The sequence below is a fragment of the Hypanus sabinus genome, chromosome 3 (genome assembly GCF_030144855.1).
Source record: "Hypanus sabinus isolate sHypSab1 chromosome 3, sHypSab1.hap1, whole genome shotgun sequence".
Classification (NCBI taxonomy): Eukaryota; Metazoa; Chordata; class Chondrichthyes; order Myliobatiformes; family Dasyatidae; genus Hypanus; species Hypanus sabinus.
In genome coordinates, this window is record NC_082708.1 from 182,326,833 (window position 1) to 182,351,639 (window position 24,807).

At 42.3% G+C, this 24,807-nt stretch overlaps 1 protein-coding gene across 1 annotated transcript in view; it reads left to right on the top strand.

Annotated features, from left to right (window-relative positions):
- The window catches only part of LOC132391940 (dedicator of cytokinesis protein 2-like), a 1,209,929-nt gene that overhangs the window by 1,006,898 nt on the left and 178,224 nt on the right, over positions 1–24,807 (top strand). Inside the window, exons 33-34 of the mRNA XM_059965744.1 lie at positions 11,710–11,858; positions 23,329–23,414. Of these exons, the coding sequence (XP_059821727.1) occupies positions 11,710–11,858; positions 23,329–23,414 (235 nt within the window). The remainder of the gene's footprint in view (positions 1–11,709; positions 11,859–23,328; positions 23,415–24,807) is intronic.

Sequence of the window (24,807 nt, forward strand, 5' to 3'; positions counted from 1 at the left end):
CAGTCATGGTAACTTTGGGAGAATATTAATTCTGCTAAATTGGTCTCCTTGATCTTAAAATTGAGAAAGTGAGAAATAAAAAGCACTTTCATCTTCAGTGGTCATCTCACTGTCTGAATATTTTAAATGGGCTTTGTTCTACAATAATCTTCCTTACCCCTTTAATTTGTCTCCTTTCCTAATCTGTCGGTACGATCATCCCCAGGACTTATCCTCTGAGGCACGTGAGTTAAGGAATCCTTCGAAGGTTAATTAAGGTTGAAATAAGTATGCAGCATCAGCGCCCTGCTGTACTGCAGTCCCAGCATTCGGTCAGACTTGCAAATGAACCACAGATAATTAACCAAGTATCTGCAAAGTAACAGTGGTGGCCCTTGGATACAATATTTTAGAACTCTGGCACTGATTTGGGTGAAGGATGTTTGGAGAAACATCTCCCTGTTTCTGTATCAACATCAAGAACCTTCGATCAGCAACTTCCACTTCTGCTGCAAAATAACACATCTATTTATTGGGAAAGGGTGCAGAACAGGCTCTTGTGGCCCTTTGAGCTGAACCCCTAGCCTAATCACGGGGCACTTTACAATGACTAGTTACCATTCTAACCAGTCCATCTTTGGAAATCGGAGTCCCCGGAGAAAACCCACACTTCATGGGAAGAACAAGCAAACTGCTTGGAGGCAGCGGCAGGAATTGAACCGTCGTCACCTGTACTGCAAAGCATTGTGCTAACCAGTATGCTACCTTGCCACCCTATTTCACGACATACGCTGGAGATATTAAAGCTGATTCTGATTTTGCTGGGTTTGTAACTTTCCTTCATCCGATCTCCGCTCTGTAAATTACCAAATTATCTGTTGTAATTCATTCAGTAGTCACTTTGTTAGGTGCACCTGTACACCATGTTAATTTAAATACGTAGCAGCAACTCAGTGCATAAAATCATGCAGACATCATCAAGAGGTTCAGTTGTTTTCAGACCGAACACCAGAATGGGGAAGAAATGTGACCAACATGACTTCGACCGTGGGTGTCGGACGGGGTGGTTTGAGTATCTCAGAAACTGCTGATATACTGAGATTTTAATGCACAACTGTCTCTAGGGTTTACAGAGAATGGTGCAAAAAAAAGCATCCAGTAAATGACAGTTCTGAGGGCAAAAATGCCTTGTTTAATGAGGGAGGTCAGTGAAGAAGGGCCAGACTGGTTTAAGCCGACAATAGCTCAAATAGCCACACATTAGAATAGTGATGTGCAGTATAGCATCTCTGAACACATAACACATCAAATGTTGAAGTGGATAGGCCATAGAAACAGAAAACCAAACCAAGTTCCACGTCTGTATATAATAAAGTAGCCTCTCAGAGCTAGAGGGAAAGGCTGAATAGGTTAGGACTTTATTTCCTGGAGCGTAGGAGAATGAGGGGAGACTTGATAAAGGTACAGATATAGTTAATGTAAGCTGGCTTTTTCTACTGAGCTTGGGGTGAGACTAGAATTAGGTTAAGGGTGAAGGGTGAAGTTTTTTAAAGGGGGGAAGTTCTGCAGTTAGAGGGTGGTTTGAGTGTGGAATGAGCTGCTAGCGAAGTAGAGAGAAGGAAAGAGAGGCAAAAGTAAAATATTCATAGTCAGTCACTTACGATTAATAATCAAAAGGACAAACTTACACAGAATCCCAAATCTACTTGGACCTTAAAGGTCATTTGGTATAGCCTCATTTAAATTCACAGCAAATGAGCCAGCTCAAGTAACGTTCAAGAAATCTCTGTCTTACTTTTTTTCTCAAGGCACAACTCATGTGAGTGATTTATTCCAGAAGCAAGTATCTGTCACTGACTGGAATGAGGGATGGCTGATTGATTGATTGCAGGAGTCCCATCACCACAATCTTTTGCCCCCCCCCCCCCAACTCCTCCTGCATTCTCCTATCTCAGATGTCTAACTTCTCTCCCCAACCCTGTTGCACTCTCCTACCTCAGATTCCTTCAACGGTGAAAAGGGTGGGAGATGTCTTTGGAAGGATAACCAGAACTCTGCGATTGTCCACTGGCCTTCTGTGCCTGCATTTGTCTGTCTGCTCTTGTGTATACAGTGGTTCATAGGAGTACAGCTATTGCTTCGCAGGTGCAGTGACTGGGGTTCAGTCATGATTTTGGGGGCTGTCTGTATGGAGATTGCTGTGCTTTCTATAAGTGCATGGGTTTCTCTGAGTGCTCTGGTTTCCTTCCATTCCCTCCCCCCAAAGGCACGCAGGTTGATAGATTAATGTATGTTATCCTAAGTATGTAGGTGAGTGGTAGAACCTGGGGACAACCATACCGCCATGAAAACAGATTTCTCAGTCCAACTTCTCCCTTCCAACTACGTTGCCAACCTGAGCAAATCCCATGTGCCTGTGTTTGGACCGCATCCCTCTAAACCAGGACTTCCCAGCCTGTTTTATGCCCTGGACCAATACCATTATGCAAGGGTTCCGTGGAGCCCAGGTTGGGAGCCTTTGCTTGAAACTTTTCCTATTCAAGTGTTTTTGAAATGTAATTGTACTCACCCATAGGTCCAACACCACCAGGTTCAGGAACAGTTATTACCATCTGGCTCCTGAACCAGCTCCTCGTTGAACTGATTCTAGACCTGCTGGCTCACTTTCAAGGACTCTACAACTTATGTTCTCAATAGTGTGGAATGAGTTACTAGCACAAATAGTGCATGTAAGATTGATTCCAACATTTAAGGGAAGTTTGGACTGGTATATGGATGGTAGGACTATGGGGGGGGGGGGGTGGTGAAGGGACTAGGATGCTTAAATGGTTTGGTGTGGACTAGGTAATTCTAAGGGCCGGTTTCTGTGCTTTATGATTCTATTATATTTTTATTTGCAAAATTTGTTTGTTTTCTTCCGCACATTGGCTCTTTGTCAGACTTTGTTTATGTATAGTTTTTCATTCTTTTTATTTTAATAATTTTTCTGTAAATGCCTGCAAGAAAGTGAATCTCAGGGTAGTATATGGTGATATATACCTACTTTGATAATAAATTTTACTTTGACTTTGACATCCTCTGGCAGCTCTTTCCACATACTAATGACCTCTGTGTGAAAAAATTACCTGTCTTTAAATCTTTCGCCCTTTAATGATAAATCTGTGCCATCGAGTTTTATACTCCTCTATCTTGGGGAAAGAAAAACTGTAAGCATTCACTTACCAATGCCTTTCATTATTTTACAAATATCTTTCAGATCACCCCTGAGTCTCCTGTACCCCAGGGTCAAGATCCCAGCCAATTTTGTCTCCCATTAAAACTCAAGCCCTTCAATCCTGGTAACATCCTTGTGAATCTTCCATGCACTCTTTCAGCTAAAGCACGTCTATCCCATAGCTAAGTGACCATAAAGTCACAAGCACATATACAAATGTGCAAACTCCTTACAGACATCGGTCAGAATTGAACCCTGATCTTATAACTGGTGCTTTAAATCATGCATATGCCTAAGACATTTGCACAGTACTATGTGTGAGAAATAAAGCAAATTGTTATCTTTATCTTTACAATGTACAAGATGGTGGTGAGGCCATGCTTGGAATATTGCGTGCAGGGTGCCTGAGACTTTTGGACAGTGCTGTAATTGTCAACATAGCATGGAGAAAGGGTCTGGCGGGATCAAAGGTTGTTGGAAATGGTGAGGGTGGAGTGAGCATGGGAGGGGTGTGGGACAGGTGGCAGAAAAGGAGTGTCAGGGATGGGGGTTGGTGCAGGTGCGGTCACAGCTAGCCCTGAGACACCACGTGAGGTCATTTGATTCTAGTCATTTAGTTTATCGATCATTACAAAATGTCTCTCCGGTGCTTCCCACTCCCTCCCCTCTTCATTCCCCTTTTCCCAACCATGATTCCCCTCTCCCTGCCCCCTTCCCACTCTCAGTCCATAAGAGAGACCCATATCAAAATCAGGTTTTTCATCACTCACATATGTCATGAAATTTCTTTTTGCAGCAGCAGCAGCAGAACAGCGCAAAAAGTCTTAGGCACCCGAGCTCTATATATGTGCCGTAGACTTTTGCACAGTACTGTATACATTGAAGTATTGCAATATACAGAGAAATGCATTATTTACACAATTACCAACCCAGTCCGATGGTTGTGCTTTGGGCAGACCTCGTGTTCTGGTGGCAATATAGCATCCCCACAATTTACAGATCCTAACTTGTACATCTTTGGAATGTGGGAGGAAAGTGGAGAATCTGGAGGAAACCCATACAGTCACAAGGAGAATGTACAATCTCCTTACAGGCATTGGTCAGAATTGAACCCAGATCTTACACCTGGTCCTTTAAATAATTACGGTACCATACTACCTAGTAGAGCAAGTACAAGGGGCTGAAGAAGTCCTGTTTCTATGCTGATATTTGTTATCAAGTGGTCTAAATTAACTTGGAACAACTAGGAGGTCAATGGATGTTTTAAAGTCACTCTTACGCAAACAGGCCAGGCATATAATCCCTGCCCGACGGCACAGAAAGGGCAATGGAGAAACAAATCTTGGCACAAACAGAAGAAAATCTGCAGATAGGAAATCCTACCAAAAATTGCGAAATGCTGGAGGAACCCAGCAGGCCAGGCAGCATTTGTGGCAAAAAGTACAGTTGACTTTGCAGGCCGAGAGCATGGCAGGATTCAACTGCAGTGTAGCATGGTTACAGGCCAAGGAAGCCTTTCTACTCAGAAGTTATTAAAGTCACAAAATGCAGAAGCATGCCCTTCACTGACCAACATTCCCATCAAAATAGTCCCATTTGTCTGCATTTGGCCCATATCCCTCTGAACTAGGAGTTACCATCCTGGAGTCCACAGACCCCTTGGTTAATGCAAAGGATTCATGGCAAAAAGAAAGGTTGGGAACCCCTTTTCTAAACCTCTATATCCATGTACCTATCGAACTACCTTGTAAATGTTGTTAAGGTACCTGCCTCAACCCCTCACTCAATATACTGACCACCATCCGGGTGAAGAAGGTGCCCCTCATTTTCCTGTTAAACCTTTCCCTAGTCATCTTAAATCAGTGCCCTCGAGTTCTTGATTCCTCTTCACTGGGAAAAAGACCATGGGCATTCACCCTGTCCAAGTCCCTCGTGATTCTACACATCTCTAAGTTCACTCCTCATTCTCCAATAAAAAAGATGTCCCAACATGTTCAACCTCTCTCCATAACTCAGTCCCTCCAGTCCCAGCAACATCCTCATCAATGTCCTCTGCACTCTTTCCAGATTAATGACATCTATCCCGTAGCAGGGTGAACAAAACCTAACACAACTTCCTGATGCGTGTTCACCAAAGTCTTGAACAGATGCAATGTTAACATCCCCGACCTCTGTACTCAATACCCTGATCAATGTACAAGAGACTTCATCCCCCTCCCCCCCAGGCTTCCAATGACACAACTTTCAAGAAATCATGTTACAAGGATGTTGTCCGGACTTGAGGATCTTAGAGCATAGGAGAAACAACGGAGATTTGTCGAGGAGTACCGATTTATTAGAGGTATGGATAGCATAAGTCCAAGCAGGGTTTTTCCACGGAATTTGCGTGAGACTAGAACTAGAGGTCACACACATAAAATGATGGAGGGACTCAGTAGGCCAAGCAACATCCATGGAAAAGAGTTAACAGTTGGTGTTTTGGGCAGAGACCCTTCATCAGGACTGGAAAGAAAGATAGTTAGAGTAAGAAAGTGGGGAGGGGGAAGGAAAAAGTAGATGGCAGGTGTTAGGTGAGACCAGGAGAGAGGGAGGGGGGTAAAGAGTTGGGAAGTTGATTGATGTAAGAGATAAAAGACTGGAGAGGGGGAATCTGAATCTGATGGGAGAGGGTAGGAGACCATGGAAAAAAGGGAAGGGAAAGGAGCACTGGAGGGACGTGATCAGCAGGGAAGAAGATAAGGTGAGAGAGGGAAATGGGAATGGGGAATGATGAGGGAAGGTGCAATTGCCAGAAGTTCAAGAAGTCGATGTTCATGCCATCAGGTTGGAGAGTACCCAGACAGAATATAAGGTGTTGTTCCTCCAACTTGAGTGTGGCTTCATTGTGGCAGCAGAGGAGGCCTTGGATTCACATGTCAGAATGGGAATGTGAAGTAAATTAACAATGGGTGGCTACCAGGAGATCCTGCTTTTCTGTGGTGGTCAGAGTGAAACCACTCAGCGAAGCAGTCTCCCAATCTGCATCTTTTTGTGTATTTACACTTAATCCCTCTCTCACATTATCTCCTAACCTGCCCATCAACTCCCTTCAGTACTCCTCCGCCTTCCCTCTATTCCGTGGACCCTGTCCTGTCAGATCCCCTTCGCCAATCCCTTATCTCTTTCACCAGTCAACTTCCCAGCTCTTTACTTCACTCACTCCCCACCCCAGTGTTCACCAATCACCTGCCACCTTGTACTTCTCCTTCCCCTCCCCCACCTTCTTATTCTAACTTTGTCCCTTTTCAATCCAGATGGTGGGTCTCAGCCCAAAACGTTGACTGTTTACACTTTTCTATAGAACCTGCCTGAACTGCCAAGTTCCTCTAGCATTTTGCGTGTGTTGCTTTGTATTTCCAACATCTGCAGATTTTCTCATGTTTGCAGAACTACAGGTGTTGTGTTTAGGGTGAAAGTTGGAATGTTTAAGCAGAACATTGTGTACAGTTCTGGTCACCAAATTATAGGAAAGATGTCAACAAAATAGAGAGTGTACAGAGGAGATTTATTAGAATGTTACCTGGGTTTCAGCACCTAAGTTACAGAGAAAGGTTGAACAAGTTAGGTCTTTATTCTTTGGAGTGTAGAAGGTTGAGGGAGGACTTGATAGAGGTATTTAAAATTATGAGGGGGATAGATTGAGTTGACGTGGATAGGCTTTTTCCATTGAGAGTAGGGGAGATTCAAACAAGAGGACATGAGTTGAGAGTTAGGGGGCAGAAGTTTAGGGGTAACACGAGGGGGAATTTCTTTACAGAGAATGGTAGCTGTGTGGATCGAGCTTCCAATAAAAGTGGTAGAGGCGGGTTCGATATTATCATTTAAAGTAAAATTGGATAGGTAGACAGACAGGAAAGGAATGGAGGGTTATGGGCTGAGTGCAGGTTGGTGGGACTAGGTGAGAGTAAGTGTTCGGCACAGATTAGAAGGGCCGAAATGGCCTGTTTCTGTGCTGTAATTGTTATATGGTTATAACATGAGGAGGAACTTCTCCACTCAAAGAGCGGTGAGAGTGTGGAGCAAGCTGCCAGTGAAAGTGGTGGATGCAGGTTTGGTTTCAAAATTTAAGACAATTTTAGATGGTACATGGATGGAAGGGGTATGGAGACCTATGATCCTGGTGCAAGTCAATGGAACTTGGCCAGTTAATAATTTGGCATGGACTAGATGGACCAAAGGGCCTGTTTCTGTGCTGTAGTGTTCAATGACTCTAAAGAGCTCAGAGAGATTAAAAAAAAGCTGTGAAAATGTATCTCCCTTTCCTTCTGCTGTGGCAATATTTCCTCATCTGTGTTATTACAATATAAAATCACTTCCTTCTTTAAATCATTCATTAACAAGTTCATGTTGCATTACAGTTGTGTATTTGATAAATGTTAGAATGATTCAAAATTCTCTCTTACTTCCAAATGAGTTGGCCATAAATTATATTTCACTTACTACTGAATCGCAGTAAATTAAATCCATTGATAGTTGTGGTGTAAATCACAGAATTAAATAATCTAGTTAATTGAAAACAGCTATGGCTCTGTCTGGTAATTGAGACAAATTGTCACAGGCCTGCTGGCTGCTGAGTACCTGATTGAGCCTGAAGAACTTTAAGCTGGAAGGAAACAGTCACTCCACACTCTGAAAATTTGCAGAGGTGGAGATGAAGTTAGAAAATTACATCAACAGGGTGAGATCCAGCTGAATCCAATACCCTAAGTGCTCGAGTAAAGCAGCCAGCATTATCAAAATCCCCACCTACCCTGCACATTCTTTCATCTTCCCTCTCCCATCAGGCAGAAGGTACAAAAATCTGAAAGCGCAAACTGCCAGGCTTCAGGACAGCTTCTATCCTACTGCTAACATGCAAGGTACAGGAATATTTAATATCAACGTGTATGCAGTATACAACTGTTAGATTCGCCTTCTCCAGATAGCCACGAAACAAAGAAAACCAGTGAAGCTATTCAATAGAAAACCCCACCCCACGCACAAAGTAAACAAATTGCACAAATGGCAACTAGAACATCAACACCCCCCCATGCATGAAAAACAATCGCACAAGTGGAAGCTAGAACTCAACAATCACCCCCACCCATGCACAAAAAAAACTACTGCAAAAGACAACAAGAACATTAACAATCCTTCCCTCCAATGCACAAACAACAAATCATTCAGGCGGCAACAAGAACATCAACAACACCCCCCACCCCGTACACACACACAAGCAAACAACAAGTCATACACATGACAACAAGAAAGAACAGGTGAAACCCAAAATATAAAAGCAAAAGATTGAAAGTGTCCAAATAAACTTCAGTCCAATTCATCATTGTAGACTCAGAGCTTCAGTACCATCCTCCAACAGAGGGGACCGAGTGTAGTGTATCTAAGTTTGCTGATGATACTAAATTGAATGCAAAAGCAAATTGTGCAGAAGCTACACCGAGTCTGCAGAGAGATATAGGTAGATTAATTGAGTGGGCAAGGGTCTGGCAGATGGAGTACAATGTTGGTAAATCTGAGATCATCCACTTTGGAAGGAAAACTGAAAGAGCAGGTTATTATTTAAATGGTGAAAAATTGCAGCATGCTGCTGTGCAGAGGGACTTGGGAGTGCTTGTGCATGAATCGCAAAAGGTTGGTTTGCAGGTGCAACAGGCTATCAAGAAGGCAAATGGAATGTTTGCCTTCATTGCTGGAGGGATTGAATTTAAGAGCGGGGAGGTTATGCTGTAACTGAACAGGGCACTGGTGAGACTGCACCTGGAGTACTGCGTGCAGTTCTGGTCTCCTTTCTTGATGAAAGATATACTGGTTTTGGAGGTGGTGCAGAGGAGGTTCACCAGGTTGATTCCAGAGATGAGGGGGTTAGACTGTGAGGAGAGATTGAGTCGCTTGGGACTGGACTCACTGGAATCCAGAAGAATGAGAGGAGATCTTACAGAAACCTGTAAAATTATGAAAGGGATCGATAAGATAGAGGTAGGAAAGTTGTTTCCACTAGTAGGTGAGATTGGAACTAGGGGACCTAGCCTCAAGATTCAGGGGAGTAAATTTAGGATGGAGATGAGGAGGAGCTGTTTTTCCCAGAGAGTGGTGGATCTGTGGAATTCTCTGCCCAATGAAGCAGTGGAGGCTACCTCAGTAAATATATTTAAGACAAGGTTGGACAGATTTTTGCAGGGGAATTAAGGAATATGGGGAAAAGACAGGTAGGTGGAGATGAGTCTGTGGACAGGTCAGCCGTGAACTTATTGAATGGCAGAGCAGGCTCAACATGCCAGAAGGCTGACTCCTGCTCCTATGTAACAGCACTGAGGGAGAGAGAGACCATTCAACAGCAGGGGCCTTCCTTTGGCAACAGTGTGCAAGAGACTGGTGCTGAACACTCGCTTATCTTCCGCACGCACCTCTATGTTTCATTCTTCCTCGATGCTTTAATTTGCAAAATTGGCGAGAAATGGAGTCAGTCGTGGGCCCGCTCCCTGTTACGAAGCCTCTTGGCCTTGAGGCCTATCACCTCCTGGAATCTTCATCGGAGACAGCAAAGCATCAGATCACTAAATCGGCCAGAAAACACACCTTCAAACAGTAGATCAATACCAGAACCATATTTAAAATAAAGAGAAAATGTTAAAGAAATGAAAGAAACAGGTCTGTGGACTATCTGGAAGACGTTGCCCGAGGTAGTATTGTTCACTGACATCATTGAATGGATCCCTTGTACAAGATGGGCTCTTGACTTCACAGTCTATCTCATCATGGCTTTACATCTTATTGTTTACCTGTACTGTACTTGCTCTGTAACCATAATACTTTATTCTGCTTTCTGTCATTGAATTTTCCTTGTACTACGTCAATGCACTGAAATGCTGATATGATCTGTATGGACTGCTTGCAAAACAAAGTTTTCACCTGTATCTTATTATGTCAGAATCAATTAAGTTAAAAGTTAAAGTCTGTCCCAAGCCTTATAGGCTCATCAGGCCGGTGCTTATGCCGATTTCCGTGGCGTGTCTAATAGGCACTGGAGAAGTTTTTTCCCTACTGCGGTCACTTTGCTGAACAGTTAGCTGCCGGTTAACTGTCAGCTAACTATTACTTGGATTGCACTACTTGTATGTATAATCTATATTTTCATTTATATTTATCATCTGTTATGAGCAGAGAGACAACATCTGCTGGAAGTAAATTCCTTGTATGTGCACAGGTACTTGGCGATTAAAGTCTGATTCTGATTCTGGTGAAGCAACTGAGAGAAGACTCCCCCACCACCACCACCCCCGGATAGGACACCAGTCTATCATGAGGTTAACCCCCAGCATTTTGCTGGTACCCATTTTCAGCTGGGTGGACTGGAGCAGTGTGTGGTTAAGTGCCTTGCTCAAGGACACAACACTCTGCTTCGGCTGGGGTTCAAACTCATGACTTCAGATCGCTAGTTCAATGCCTTAACCACTTGGCCATGCGCCACATGTGTCAGAATCAGGATCAGGTTTATTATCACTGGCACATGACATGAAATTTGACAAAAATAAACCAATTTACATCTCAACATCCACTGTATCTTCTACCCTATTTTTCAATGGGATCATCTTTCATTCTTCTAAACTCCAAAGAGTACAGAATGTGACAGAGAAGGGTTAGATTGATCATCAGATAGGTAAAAATAATGGCACATTGTTGTGGGCCGAATGGCCTGTACTGTGCTGCAATGTTCTATGTAACATACAGTAAATCTAATTTCTCAGCCACACATAGGCACAGCACAAAGTCAAATTCTTCAGCCCATCTAGTCCGTGCTAAACAATTATTCAGCCTAGTCACATCGACCATAGCCTTCCATACCACTCCCACCAATGTACTTATCCAAACCTGTCTTAAATTTGAAATTGAACCCACATCCATCACTTCTGCTGGCAGCTTGTTGATAGAACATCTTTGGAAACATCTCTATATCATCATCATCACCATCATCATTATGTGCCGTGTCATATGACATGGGTGATCATGGTATGTCCATGGCCATGATTGCTTTCGACAATTTTTTCCACAAAAGTGGTTTGCTATTGCCATCTTCTGGGCAGTGTCTTTAAAAGACGGGTGACCCCAGCCATTATCAATACTCTTCAGAGATTGTCTGCTTGGCATCAGTGGTTGCATAACCAGGACTTGTGTTATGCACCAGCTGCTCATATGACCATGCACTACCTGCCCTGATCAGAGGGCTAAACAGGTTCGGCACCTTGCCCAAGGGTAACCTGCATTCTAGCGGAGGGAGGGAGTGCCTTATAACTCATTTGGTAGAGATGTAGCAGTACTCTTCTCTACAGCTATCCTATTGAATGCCTTTACAATTTTAGAGACCTGCACTGGGTTGCCTCTTTGCTTCAAATATTTAGTTCAAACATTTCCCTGAGTTCAAGGAATAAATTACCATGGGATTGGGCCAGACCTTTGACCCTCATTCCTTCCTTTCTCCACAGGTCAGCACAAGATCCGCTTCATTCCAGGGCTGGTCGGGCCAATTCTGGAGATGACACTCATCCCAGAGGTGGAGTTACGCAGGTCCACCATCCCTATCTTCTTTGACATGATGCAGTGCGAGTACCAGTACAAAGGGGAATTCAGAACGGTAAGAATTAATGTTTTACTATGTTAACAGCATGAGCTACTTGGATGGATTATTGAACAGCATGAAGTTTTAAGGAATCAAGTGGTTTTGTCCTCAAGTAAATTTTCCTCAAAGCCAGATCAACACAGTGAGGAGAATTTAATTTGTTAAGAAACTGTGCAGATATCATTTATTTTCCAGGATTTGTGTGTCTTATTTATTTGCATATTTTAACATATCATGCATTGATAATGCACATAACATGGTGCAATACACATATAATTGTGTATTGCACTAATACAGTTCAGAAACCACTAACCATTACTAGATAAGACCCTATGACAAAGGATCAGAATTAGGCCGCTTAGCATTTGTGTCTGCTCCACCATTCCATCATGGCTGATTTATTATCCCTCTCAATGTTTAAAGTTCAAGTGAATTTATTTTCAAAGTACATTTATGTCACCATAAAGATTCATTTGCTTGTGGGCATACTCAATAATTCCATAATGGAGTAATAACCATAGTTAAATCAATGAAAGACCACACCAAACTTGAGTATTCAACCAATATGCAAAACTATGCAAATCCAAAAAGAAAGAAATAATAATAGTAAATAAATATGCATTAAATATCGAGAACAGGAGATGAAAAGTTCTTGAAAGTGAGTCCATAGGTTGTAGGAACATTTCAACATGGGGCAAATGAAGCTGAGTAAAGTTATCCCCTTTGGTTCAAGAGCCTGATGGTTGAGGAGTAATAACTTCCTGAACGTGGTGCGATGAATCCCAAGGCTCCGGAATCTTCTTCATGCGAGAGAGCATGACTTGGGGGGTGGGGACCCTGATGATGGATGCTTCTTTCCTGTGGCAACTTTTTATGTAGATGTGCTCAATGGACTGGGCTGTATCCACAACTTGTTGTAGGAATTTCCATTCAAGGGAATTGGTGTTTCCATACCAGGCTGTGATGCAGCCAATCAATATACTCTCCACTACACATCTATAGAAGTTTGTCAAAGTTTTAGATGTCATGCTGAATCTTCGCAAACTCCTAAGGATATAGAGGAGCTGCCATGCTTTCCTTGTAATTATACTTATGTGCTGGGCCCAGGAGTGTCCTCCAAAATAATAACAATGAGAAATTTAATGTTGCTGACCCTCTGTACTACTGATCTTCCAATGAGGACCAACTCATAGACCTCTGTTCTTCTCCTGAAGTCAATAATCAGCCCCTCGGTCTTGGTGATATTGAAAAGAAATTGTTGTTATGACAACATCCAGCCAGATATTCAATCTTCCTCCTTCCTGTCTGTCATTCTCCTGCCTTCTTCCTATAACATTTGACATCCTCCATCTCCACTTTAAATATACCCAATATCTTGGCCTCCACAGCTGTCCATGGCAATGAATTCCACAGATTCACCACCCTCTGGCTAAAGAAATTCCTCCTCATCTCTGTTTTAAATGGCATCCCTCTATTCTGAGGCTATGTCCTCTAGTCATAAACTCACCCACTATAGGAAACATCTTCTCTATATCCACTCTATCTATATCGACAGAGGTATACAAGGTGATAAGAGGTATAGATAGAGTGGACATCCAGAGAAAATTTTCCAGCGGAAATTGTGAATACAACAATGCATAATTTTAAGGTGACTGGAGGAAATTATAGGAGGGATGTCAAAGATAGGTTTTTTACACAGAGTGGAAGGTGCTTTGAATCAATCATACCAGTGCCCAAGAAGTGAAGGGTGAGCTACCTTTGTGACTATCTCCCATTTACTGTGATGAAGTGATCTGAGAGGCTAGAATTAACTCCTGCCTATGCAAGGACCTGGACCCACGGCAATTTGCCTATTACCACAATAGGTCTACGGTACTTGCAGGCCAATGGCTCTCCACACAGCCTTGGACCACCTAGACAATACCTACATTAGGTTGCTGTTATTGATTACAGCTCAGTGTTCAACATCACATCCCTTCAGTGGTAATCACTAAGCACTAAAACCTGGATGTTTGCACCTCCCTCCTCAAATGGATTCTTGACTTCCTCATCAATGGACCACAGTCAGTGTGGATAACACATCCTTCTCACCGACAATCAACACCGGCACATCTCAAGGATGTGTGCTTAGCCCACTGCCCAACTCTCTCTCTCTCTCTACACTCATGACTGTGTGCCTAAGTACAAACCAAACACCATCTATAAATTCGGCAATGGCCCTACTGTTGATGGCAGAATATAAGGAGACATATTAGAGTGAATTAAATCGGCTGGTTGAGTGGATTTGGAGCAACAATCTTTGCAATTATCTTCAGCAAGACCAAGGAATTGATTATGCACTTCAGGAAGGGGAAGTCAGGAGTACACACACCAGTCCTTACTTGAAGGATCAGTGGTGGAAAGGGTGAGCAGCTTTATATTCCTGGGTATCAACATGAATCCAGATCAGGGATTCCCAACCGTTTTAATGTCATGGATGCCTGCCGTTGACCGAGAGGTCTGTGAATGGCAGGTTGGGAACTCCTGCTCTTGATTTCTCCTGGGCCAATTACAAAGAGATGTGCCAATGGTTATACTTCCTGTGAAATTTGAGAAGATTTAGTATGACACCAAATACTCCAGTAAATTTCTAAAGTTAGAGGGCAGAGAAGATGGGGTAAGAAATTTCGAGATGATCTGAGCAAGGTATTTTTCACCCCGGTTAAAGTCTGGAGCATACTGCCTAAGGAGATGGTGGAGGTAAAAACTCTCATATCACTGAAGGTTCATTTGGACAAACACTAGAATTATGAAAGCATGAAAGGGATGGATCAAGTACTTAAAATGGGATTAGTACTGGGGGCATAGTGGCTAGCATAACACTATTACAGTATCAGAAATTGGGTTCAGTCCCACTGCTGCCTGTACAGAGTGTATGTGTTCTCCCTATCATGACTGCGTGGGTTTCCTCTGGGTGCTCGAATTCCATTCCAATGATGTATGGGTCAATAGGTTAATTGGTCACATGGGTGTAATTGAATGCTGGGGGCTCTTTGGACTGGAAGGGCATGTTCAATTCAATTCAAGTTTAATTGTCATTCAACCATTCATGAATACCTATGAATATAGCAAATGAAAAGAGTTATTCAGTGGGCAAGGTACAAAACATAGTACACACACAGCTCAAAGCACATGTAACACAGACAAGTTAGAAAGCAGAGATAAGTTATTAGTAAATTACAGCAATGCAAATATATATACTGTCTGTGTGTGTGTATATATATATAGTCCAGACCCCTGAGTCCACAAATGCCACAGAAACCTGCACTTGACCACAATACAGCTTGTGTTCTACCTACTGAACTCTGGGAGCAGTACTGACGCCAGCTTGGACACCACACCACACTGCCATTGGTGGAGCACACTGGCTCCAACGTGTTACCATGTTGTATCTCTAAGTTTAAAATAAAATCCTAGGTACGTGATGGTTGCCGTGAGCATTGTGGACAGAAGGGCCTGTGTCTCTTCACAATGACTATGACACAATTGGTAAATCTTCCCTGCAATGTTCATTTGTAGATCTGGACTCCAATAAAACTCTGTACTACTGCAAAGTTGAGTACGTAAAGTGAATCAAGTCACTTTACAAACTTCACTCAGATCCAATACTCTGTTCACATATTTTATTAATATTTAGAGCTGATAACAAAAAAAATCAGTGAGGTATTTATGAAAAATAATAACACATAAATAAATTATAGGTCACAGCTGAGCTACCAGAGAATTAAATTAATATCACTGCAGAACATAATAGAAGCTGATGCTTCACTTATTTCATATTTATGTGGTCTGACCTCAATGTAACACAGTGGTTTCCAAGTAAATCAGCTAAGTAAATCAATTCACTGTCTTTCTATTACACTCCTGTGACATCCTGGTAATTTGTGTTTCTAAGCAACATACATAAAATATTGGAGGAACACAGCAGCATCTGTGGAGGGAAATGTGCCTCTGATATGCATTTCTAATGCACTTTTTCCTTTTGTTCAAGCCAGCCTTTCTTTCTTCCCCAGAGAGGGACAGGTGCACTTTGAGCCAAGATCTACAGGCAGTTGCAGATGGTTAGCGGAGGGTGGGGTGGATGTTTCAGTAAGGAGGTGGACTTGGTAAAAGGAAGTCATCAATAGGAGAGGTGTTGTCTCATTGCTGCTCCATTGTGAGATGAAAATTGACATGTCAGATCAGGTCCACAGAATTTTAAAGGGGGACAGTGAGCAGCCTGAAGTTGCGGTACATATTGGTACCAGCAACATAGGTAGGAAAAGAGATGAAGTCCTAAAGAGAGAATGGAGTGAGTTAGATAGAAAGTTGAAAAGCAGGACCTCAAGGATATAAATCTTTGGATTGCTGCCTACCACATGCCAATGAAAATAAGAATAGGATGATTTGGCATTTGAATGCATGGCTGAAGAATTGGTGCAGAGGGCAGGGTTCAATATTTCTGGATCATTGGGATATCTTCTTAGGAAGATATGCCCTGTACAAAAGGGATGGGTACAAAAAGGGGACCAATAATCTTGCGGGCAGGTTTGCTGGAGCTGTTGTGGAAGGTTTAAACTAGTTTGGCAGGGGGGTGGGATCCAGGGTGATAGATCAGAGGATGGAGCAGCTGGTGTAAAGGTAGATTCAGTGTGTAGAGAGACTGTTAGAAAGGCTAGCCAGCGGACACAGCATAATTGCAGTCAATTAGATGGATTGAATCCAAAGGATGTGGGAGCTTTGGAAAAAGTACGGAAAAAGTTTTCTAGGATGCTGCCTTGCTAAGAGTGTATGAGTTATAAGGAGAGGTTGGACAAACTTGAGTTTCTTTCTGAGGGGGACTTGATAGAACAATATAAAATTATGAGAGATGTACTGTAGATAAACAGGCAAAGTCTTTTTCCTGGGATGGAAATATCAAATACTAGAGTATTTAGTTTTAAAGTGAGATGAGGAAGGTTTAAAGGAGATAGAGCCTTAGAGTCATAGAAAAGTACAGCGCAGAAACAGGCCCTTCGGCCCATCTAGTCCATGCCAATATCCAAGGCACGCTTTTCACATAAAGAGAGTGATTGGTTATGAAGCGGGCTGCCAGGAGAAACAGTGGAAGCAGACAAACTAATGGCATTTAAGAGGCTTTTAGACAGGCAGATGAATAGCAGGAGTGGAAGCTTATGGGCCCATGTGAAGACAGATATGATGAGGTTAATTTACATTATGATTGATACACACATCATACTGCCAAAGGGCTTCTTCCTATGCTTTACTATTTACATACAGTTAATACTATTTATTTACTACTTAAAGTTAGGAAGTGTCTCTACTACATTCCAGCTAATTAGATATAACTCTGGAGCTTCTTTAGCAAATCATCCTGTGTACTTATTCATAGGAAAACAGAGGAATCGAATACTCCCCAGACTGACAAGCGCTAAAGAGATTGGTGGATGTAATTAGTGGTCCCATTAAGAGAAATTACAACTATTACCTCGGCTGCATCTGGGTTGATTTTCGTTGACTTCATGTCTCGGTGCCACTTAGGTGACCAATTATGGGAATAAATATCATGGGCATGTCTGAAGGAGCTCATAGATGTTTAATTTAAATGTTAATTGGCCTCACTTATTATTGATTCACATTTGAAAAAACATTTCCTGACATTAGTGTGTGTTCCGTGGCATTCGTACTGCTCATGCTCATAAATGCCCTGATGTCACATTGGGAGGGTCCATGTGATAAGAAAAGCTGCTGGGGCCTTTGGGGGATAACTCTTGAAACGTCCAGGGAAGGTGGACTCCCTGTCGGAATACTGACAATGAGCAATGCCCGGAAACTGGAAAATGTGCTCCCTTGAATAAAATTTTATTCTTCAGACTGAAAGGCAAAGATAACAGGTTTAGGAACCTTAGATTTCAAGAGATATTTATGCCCTGGTTAAACAAAAGATGGAGTTGCATAGCGAGTAGAAGCAGGTAGGAACAAATGAGGAACTTGAGGAGTATAAGAAGTGTAAGCGAACAGTCAGGCAGGAAATCAGGAGGGCTAAAAAGAAAGCTTCAGTTTGCTCTAGCAGCTCTTCTTGCTGTCAAGAAGAAGCATCCTAAGAGCTTCTAAAATATATTGAGAGCAAAAGAATAGCAAGGGACAAAATTGGTGCTCTGGAAAATCAGTGGTAACCTATGCATGAAGTTGAAAGAGATGGGGGAGGTCTTAAAGGATTTTTTGCATGTCTGTTTACTCAGGAACTGTGACAAAGAGATATTTAGAATATGTAAGAAATGGAAGCTTATGGACCCATGTGAAGGCGGATACAGTGAGGATAATTTACACCATGGTTTGAAGGACCTCTTCCTACGCTTTACTGTTTACATACAGTGTCACTTAAAGGTTGAAAAAGTCTCTTCTACGTTCCAGCTAATTAGATACAACTCTGAGGTTTCCTTAGCAAGCCATGCCTCGAATTTATTCATAGAAAAGCATAGGAATTAAATGCTTATTATTGATTCGCATTTGAAAAAAAAACTGACACTAATGTGCATTCCATGAAAAAGCATGGACCCTAAACAGATTATCGAGGAGGTGGTGTTTCCAGTTTTGAGGCAATGTAGGGTAGATAAATTCCCAAAAACTGACAAGGTGTTACCTTAGACCCTGTGGGAAGCAAGTGCAGTAACCACAGGGCCTCTAGCAGAGATACTTAAATCATCCTTAGGCATGCGTGAGGTACCGGAGGATTGGAGGATAGCTGATGTTGTTCCATGGGTTAAGGAAGGCACTAAGAATAAGTCAGGAGATTATAGACCAGTAAGCCTGTTCTCTGTAATGGGAAAGTTATTGGAAGGTACTCACAGAGACTGATTACGGATTAAAGGAAAATATTACCTGACAAATCTGTTGGAATTCTTTGAAGAAATAGCAAGCAGGACAGACAAAGGAGAAGCAATGGATGTTGTGTGCTTGGATTTTCAGAAGGCCTTTGACAAGGAGGCACACAGGAGGCCATGGTATTACAGAAAGGATACCAGCATGGGTAGAGCATTGGCTGATTGGCAGGAGACAAAGAGAGGGAATAAAGTGAGCCTTTTCTGGTTGGTTGCTGGGGACTAGCAGTGTTCCACAGTGGAGTGTTTGGACCAATTAGTTTTACATTTTATATCAATGATTTGAATGAGAGTTGATGGCTTTGTGACCAAGTTTGCTGCTGATACAAAGATAGGTGGATGGGGAGGGATAAGTAGTTTTGAGGAAGCAGAGAGGTCACAGAACAACTTAGACAGATTAGGAGAATGGTATATGTTCACGCACATCGGTAGAAGAAATAAAAACTTAAAATTTTTAAATTTTTAAAATTTATAAAATTTTAAAAATCTAAGGGGCAAGGGGACTTGGGAGTCCTCATGCAAGATTTCTTAAAGGTTAATTTTGCAGGATGAGTCAGCAGTGAGGAAGGCAAATGCGATATTAGCATTCATTTCAAGATGACTAGAATATAAAAGCAAGGATGTAATATTGAGGCTTTATAATGCACTGGTGAGACCTCATTTGGAGTATTGTGAGTATTTTTGGGCCCATTATCTAAGAAAGGATGTGCTGACATTGGAGAGGGTTCAAAGGGGGTTCATGAAAATGATTCCTTGATCGAAAGGCTTACTGATGGCTCTGGGCCTGTGCTCACCTGAATTCAGAAGAATGAGGGGGCTCCCATTGAAACCTATCAAACCTATCAAATACATTATGAAAGGCACGATAGAGTGGATGTGGAATGGATATAGCCTATGGTGGGGGAGTCTAAGACTAGAGGGCATACCTCAGAATAGAGAGGCATCCATTTAGAAGGGAGATGAGGAGGAATTTCTTTAGCCTGAGCGAGGTGAATCTGTGGAATTCGTTGCCACAGGCAACTGTGGTGGCCAAGTCCTTTAAGACAGAGATTGATAAATCCAAGATTAGTCAATGCATGAAGGGATATGGGGAAAAGACAGAAGATTAGGGCCAGGAGGAAAATGGATCAGCAATGATGAAATGGTGGAGCATACTTGATGGGCCTAATGGCCTAATATATTTGCTCTTATATTTTATGGTCTTTTAGCCTTATGGATAGTCAACATTGCTTTGTGTGTGGCAAGTTGTGTCTTTCCAATTTTATAGTGTATTTTGAGAAAGTTACCAGGAAAGTGGATGAAGTCAAGGTAGTGGATGATGTCTGCATGGATTTTAACAAGGCCTTTGACAAAGTCCCTTATGGAAGGTTAACGAAGAAGGTTCAATCGTTCGGCATTCAAGAATGAGATAGTAAATTGGATTAGACATTGGCTTTGTGGGAGAAGCCAGAGAGTGGTGGTAGATGGTTACTGCTCTGACTGGAGGCCTGTGACTAGTGGCATGCCGCTCAGTTTGATGCTGGGTCCATTGCTGGTTTACATCCATATCAACAATCTGGATGATAATGTGGCAAAGTGGATCAGCAAATTTATGGATGACAAAAGATTGGGGGTTTAATGAACAAACTGAAGACTATCAAAGCTTGTGAAAGGATATGAATCTGCTGCAATAATGGGCCGAAAAATGGCAGATGGCATTTAATGCAGACTACTGTGAGAGGCGAGGGAGGAGTTGCTGAGCCTTTGGCGATGATCTTTGCATCATGAATGGGGACAGGAGGATTGGAGGGTTGCAGATGTTGTTCCCTTATTCAAGAAAGGGAGTAGGGATATCCCAGTAAATTACAGAATTGTGAGTCTTACTTCAGTGGTTGGTAAGTTGATGGAGAAGATCCTGAGAGGCAGAATTTATGAATGTTTGGAGAGGCATAATATGATTAGGAATAGTCAGCATGGCTTTGACAAAGGCAGGTCGTGCCTTATGAGCCTGATTGAATTTTTTGAGGATGTGACTAAACATGTTGATGAAGGTAGAACAATAGATATAGTGTATATGGATTTCAGCAAGGCATTTGATAAGGTACCCCATGCCAGGCTTATTAAGAAAGTAAGGAAGCATTGGATCCAAGGGGACCTTGCTGTGTGAATCCAGAACTAGCTTGCCAAAAGAAGGTAAAGAGTGGTTGTAGGCAGGTCATATTCTTCATGGAGGTCAGTCACCAGTGGAGTGCCTCAGGGATCTGTTCTGGGGACCCCGACTGTTGGTTATGTTTGTAGATTACCTGGATGAGGAAGTGGAGGGATGGGTTAGTAAATTTGCTAATGACACAAAGGTTAGGGGTATTGTTGATAGTGTGGAGGGCTGTCAGAGGTTACAGTGGGACATTGATAGGATGCAAACTGGGCTGGGAAGTGGCAGATGAAATTCAACCCAGATAAATGTAAGGTGGTTCATTTTGATAGCTCAAATATGATGGCAGAGTACTGTACAGTATTAATGGTAAGGCTCTTGACAGTGTGGAGGATCAGAGGGATCTTGGGGTCCGAGTCCATAAGACAGGTTGACTGTCTGGTTAAGAAGGCATACGGTGTATTGGCCTTCATCAATCGTGCGATTGTATTCAAGAGCCAAGAATTAATATTACAACTATATAGGACCCTGGTCAGACCCCACTTGGAGTATTGTGCTCAGTTCTGGTCACCTCACTACAGGAAGGATGTAGAAACCATAGAAAGGCTGCAGAGGAGATTTACAAGGATGTGGGCTGGACTGGGGAACATACATTATGAGAACAGGTTGAGTGAACTTGGCCTTTTCTCCCTGGAGTGACGGAGGAGGAGAGGTGATCTGACAGGGGTGTATAAAATGATGAGACGCATTGATCGTGAGGATAGTCAATGGCTTTTTCCCAAAGCTGAAATGGCTAACATGAGAGGGCACAGTTTTAGTGTGCCTGGAAGTAGATACAGAGGAGATGTCGGGGGTTTTTTTATGCAGAGTGTGGTGAGTGTGTGGAATGGTCGGCTGGAGACAGCAGTGGAGACGGTTGCAATAGGTTATTTTAATGGACTGTTGGATAGATACATTGAGCTCAGAAAAATAGAGGGCTGTGGGTAACACTAGGCTCTTTACATCCCTATCTACCTGTGACACCATTTTCAATGAATTATGGTCTTTCATTCCCAGATCCCTTTGCTCTGTGGATCTAAGGGATCCATTGTATCCATTGTAAAGAGAGCTTTTGGCACATTGGCCTTCATAAATCAAAGTATTGAGTACAGAAGAGGGATGTTACGTTGAAGTTGTATAAGATGTTGGTGAGGCCGAAGTTGAAGGACTGTGTCCAGTTTTGGTCATCTACCTTCAAGAAAGATTGAAAATGTGCAGAAAAATTTTATAAGGATGTTGCTGGGACTTGAGGACCTCAGGTTGAATAGGTTATAACTTTATTCCCTAGAATGTAGATTATTCTATGTTCAATGTTTCAGAACACAGGAACACAGCACAAGAACAGACCTTTCATCCCACTATTTTCATGACACATTAAATAAATCTCCTCTGCTTGCACATTGTCCATAGCCCTCCTTTCGCTTCATATCTATGTGACTGTCTGGAAGTCTGTTGAATGCTTCTATTGTATTTAGTTCTGTTACTACCTCTGGCAGCACATTCCAGGTACTCTCCACTCTCTGTATAAAGCTAATCTTGCCCTGTAAACCCTCCTTAAACTTTCCCTTCTTACCTGTGTTGTCAGGAAGGAATAGTGAGGGCCAGTAACTAGTAAATAGGGGTGTGGATGTAGAACAGAACCACAGAGAAAGCCTCGAAGTAGGGAGATGGAATGCCAAAGTGATGACACCTAAGTTTCAGGAGCTTTACTGATTCTGTTATAGTTTTGTTGCAATAGAAGACTGAACTTGCTGTTAGACCTGTAATCAGGTCCGAGTCTGTAAGTGCTCGATCTGTAAATGCTGTCAATCCTTTGATGCTCTAACCAATCAGGATACGATCAACTTCTGACTAAAATATACCCATGGACTTGGTCTCCACCGCAGTCTGTGGCAGAGCATTCCACAGATTTGCTACCTAAAAAAAATTGCTCCTTACCTCTATTCTAAAAAGTCACCTTCAGTTTTCAGGCTGTGCCCTCTAGTTCTGGATACCCCCACCACAGGAAACATCCTCCCCTCATCCACTCTGTCAAGGCCTTTCAACATTCGATAGGTTTCAATGAGATCCCAATCTCTAATGCAGTAGGGAATAGACCCTTCCAGACCAATAAGCCACAGCAACCAGCATCATACCTATCTAACAGGACAATTTACCAATTAACCTACTAACCGGAGCACTCAGAGGAACTCTTGTTCTTGTAATACTTACTAAAACAGCTGTAACCAACTTTCACGCCTCATTCTGGAGTTCCAGAGAAACTGGGATCAATATCACCAGGTTCAGAATTATCCATATTGCGAACTGTCCACAAGAAACAAAGATGTCATACAACTGGGGCACTGCCTGTGACATCAGCTTTGCTGAAATTGTTTGTGAACCTCACCTCACTTCACCCTCTCTGTTCTTTTTCCAGTTCGAGGATGAAATTATCAAAAATCTGGACCATGAAGTGGAAGGTGGTCGAGGAGATGAACAGTACAAGACCCTCTTTCAGAAGATGTAGGTTGATTATTCCAAGTAAATGTACAGTATTATCAAAGTATATTGATGTCACCATATATTATCCTGAGATTTATGGTCTTGCAGGCATTTACAGGAAAATGAAGAAATACAATCAGCGGCCTATTCATTAGGTACATCTGTACACCGCCTCACTGGTGGGAAGGACTTTACCCTTGATGGACTGGGCTGTATCCACGACCTTTTGTAGGCTTTTCCATTCAAGGACAGTGGTGTTTCCACACCAGGCTATGATACAACCAGTCACACCACACATCTATATAAGTTTTAGATGTCATGCTGAATCTTCGCAAACTTCTAAGAATGTTGAGGGGCTGCCATACTTTCTTCATAATTGAAGTTGTGTCTGGTGTCCTCTCATAGTCCAAAGATGTACTGGTTAGTAGATTAGTTGGTAAATTATCCTGTGATTAGGCTGGGGTTGAATAGGTAGTGCTGGGTGGTATGGCTCAATGAAGAGGAATGGGTTCCTCTTACGTGCTGGGTTTCTGCAATAATAGCACTGAGGAATTTAAAGTTGCTGACACTGTCCACCTCTGATCCTCCCATGTGAACAGGCTTGTGGACTTCCAGTTTCCTCCTCCTGCAGTCAATGATCAGCTCCTGGGTCTTGCTGACATTGAGAGAAGGGTAGTGAAATTGACACAGTGTCCGCAGTCTACATGGGAGGAAACACCACTGCTGCTGTCAAGAAAACTGCCCTGACAATGTTTCTAAATGTTATTTTGACAGGCGTGTATAAATAATGATTAAAAAGTTTCCACTGGAGGGAGAATTGTTAATTCGGTGCCTTTGCTGCCATAAAGTGCATTTTTTATTTTAAAAAAGAATTAACCTTTAGATTAATTTCCATGGTCTTGCAGGAAATGTAATAAAGCATGTCATTATTTAATTTCACTGCAGAAATTCACTTTTGCTGAAATATTTTAAAGGGAAGTTTTATATTAGCACATGAGGCTGGTCAGCCCATTGAGTCTGTACTACTTCTGATGACTGAGACATGTAAGAAGCTGCAGAAAGTAGTGGACTCTGCCCAGTATTTCACCCAGGGCACCCCCTTTTCTCATTACTACCTTCAGGAGGATATACAGGAGCCTGAAGACATGCAGTCAATGTTTTAGAAACAGCTTCTTCCCTTCTGTCATCAGATTTCTAAATGGTTGATGAACCAGTAAACACTGCCCCACTATTTTGCTCTCCTTTTACACTATATATTTATTTTTATATATCTCTCATTGTAACATATGGATTTTTTTAATGTTTCCCATGTCACTTACAATAAATCTGATTCTGATGATCAACAGATGTTGCAGCCTCAACAAAGCAAGATTGGTCATCAAAGAACCCCTCCACATGGGCCGTGCCATAATCA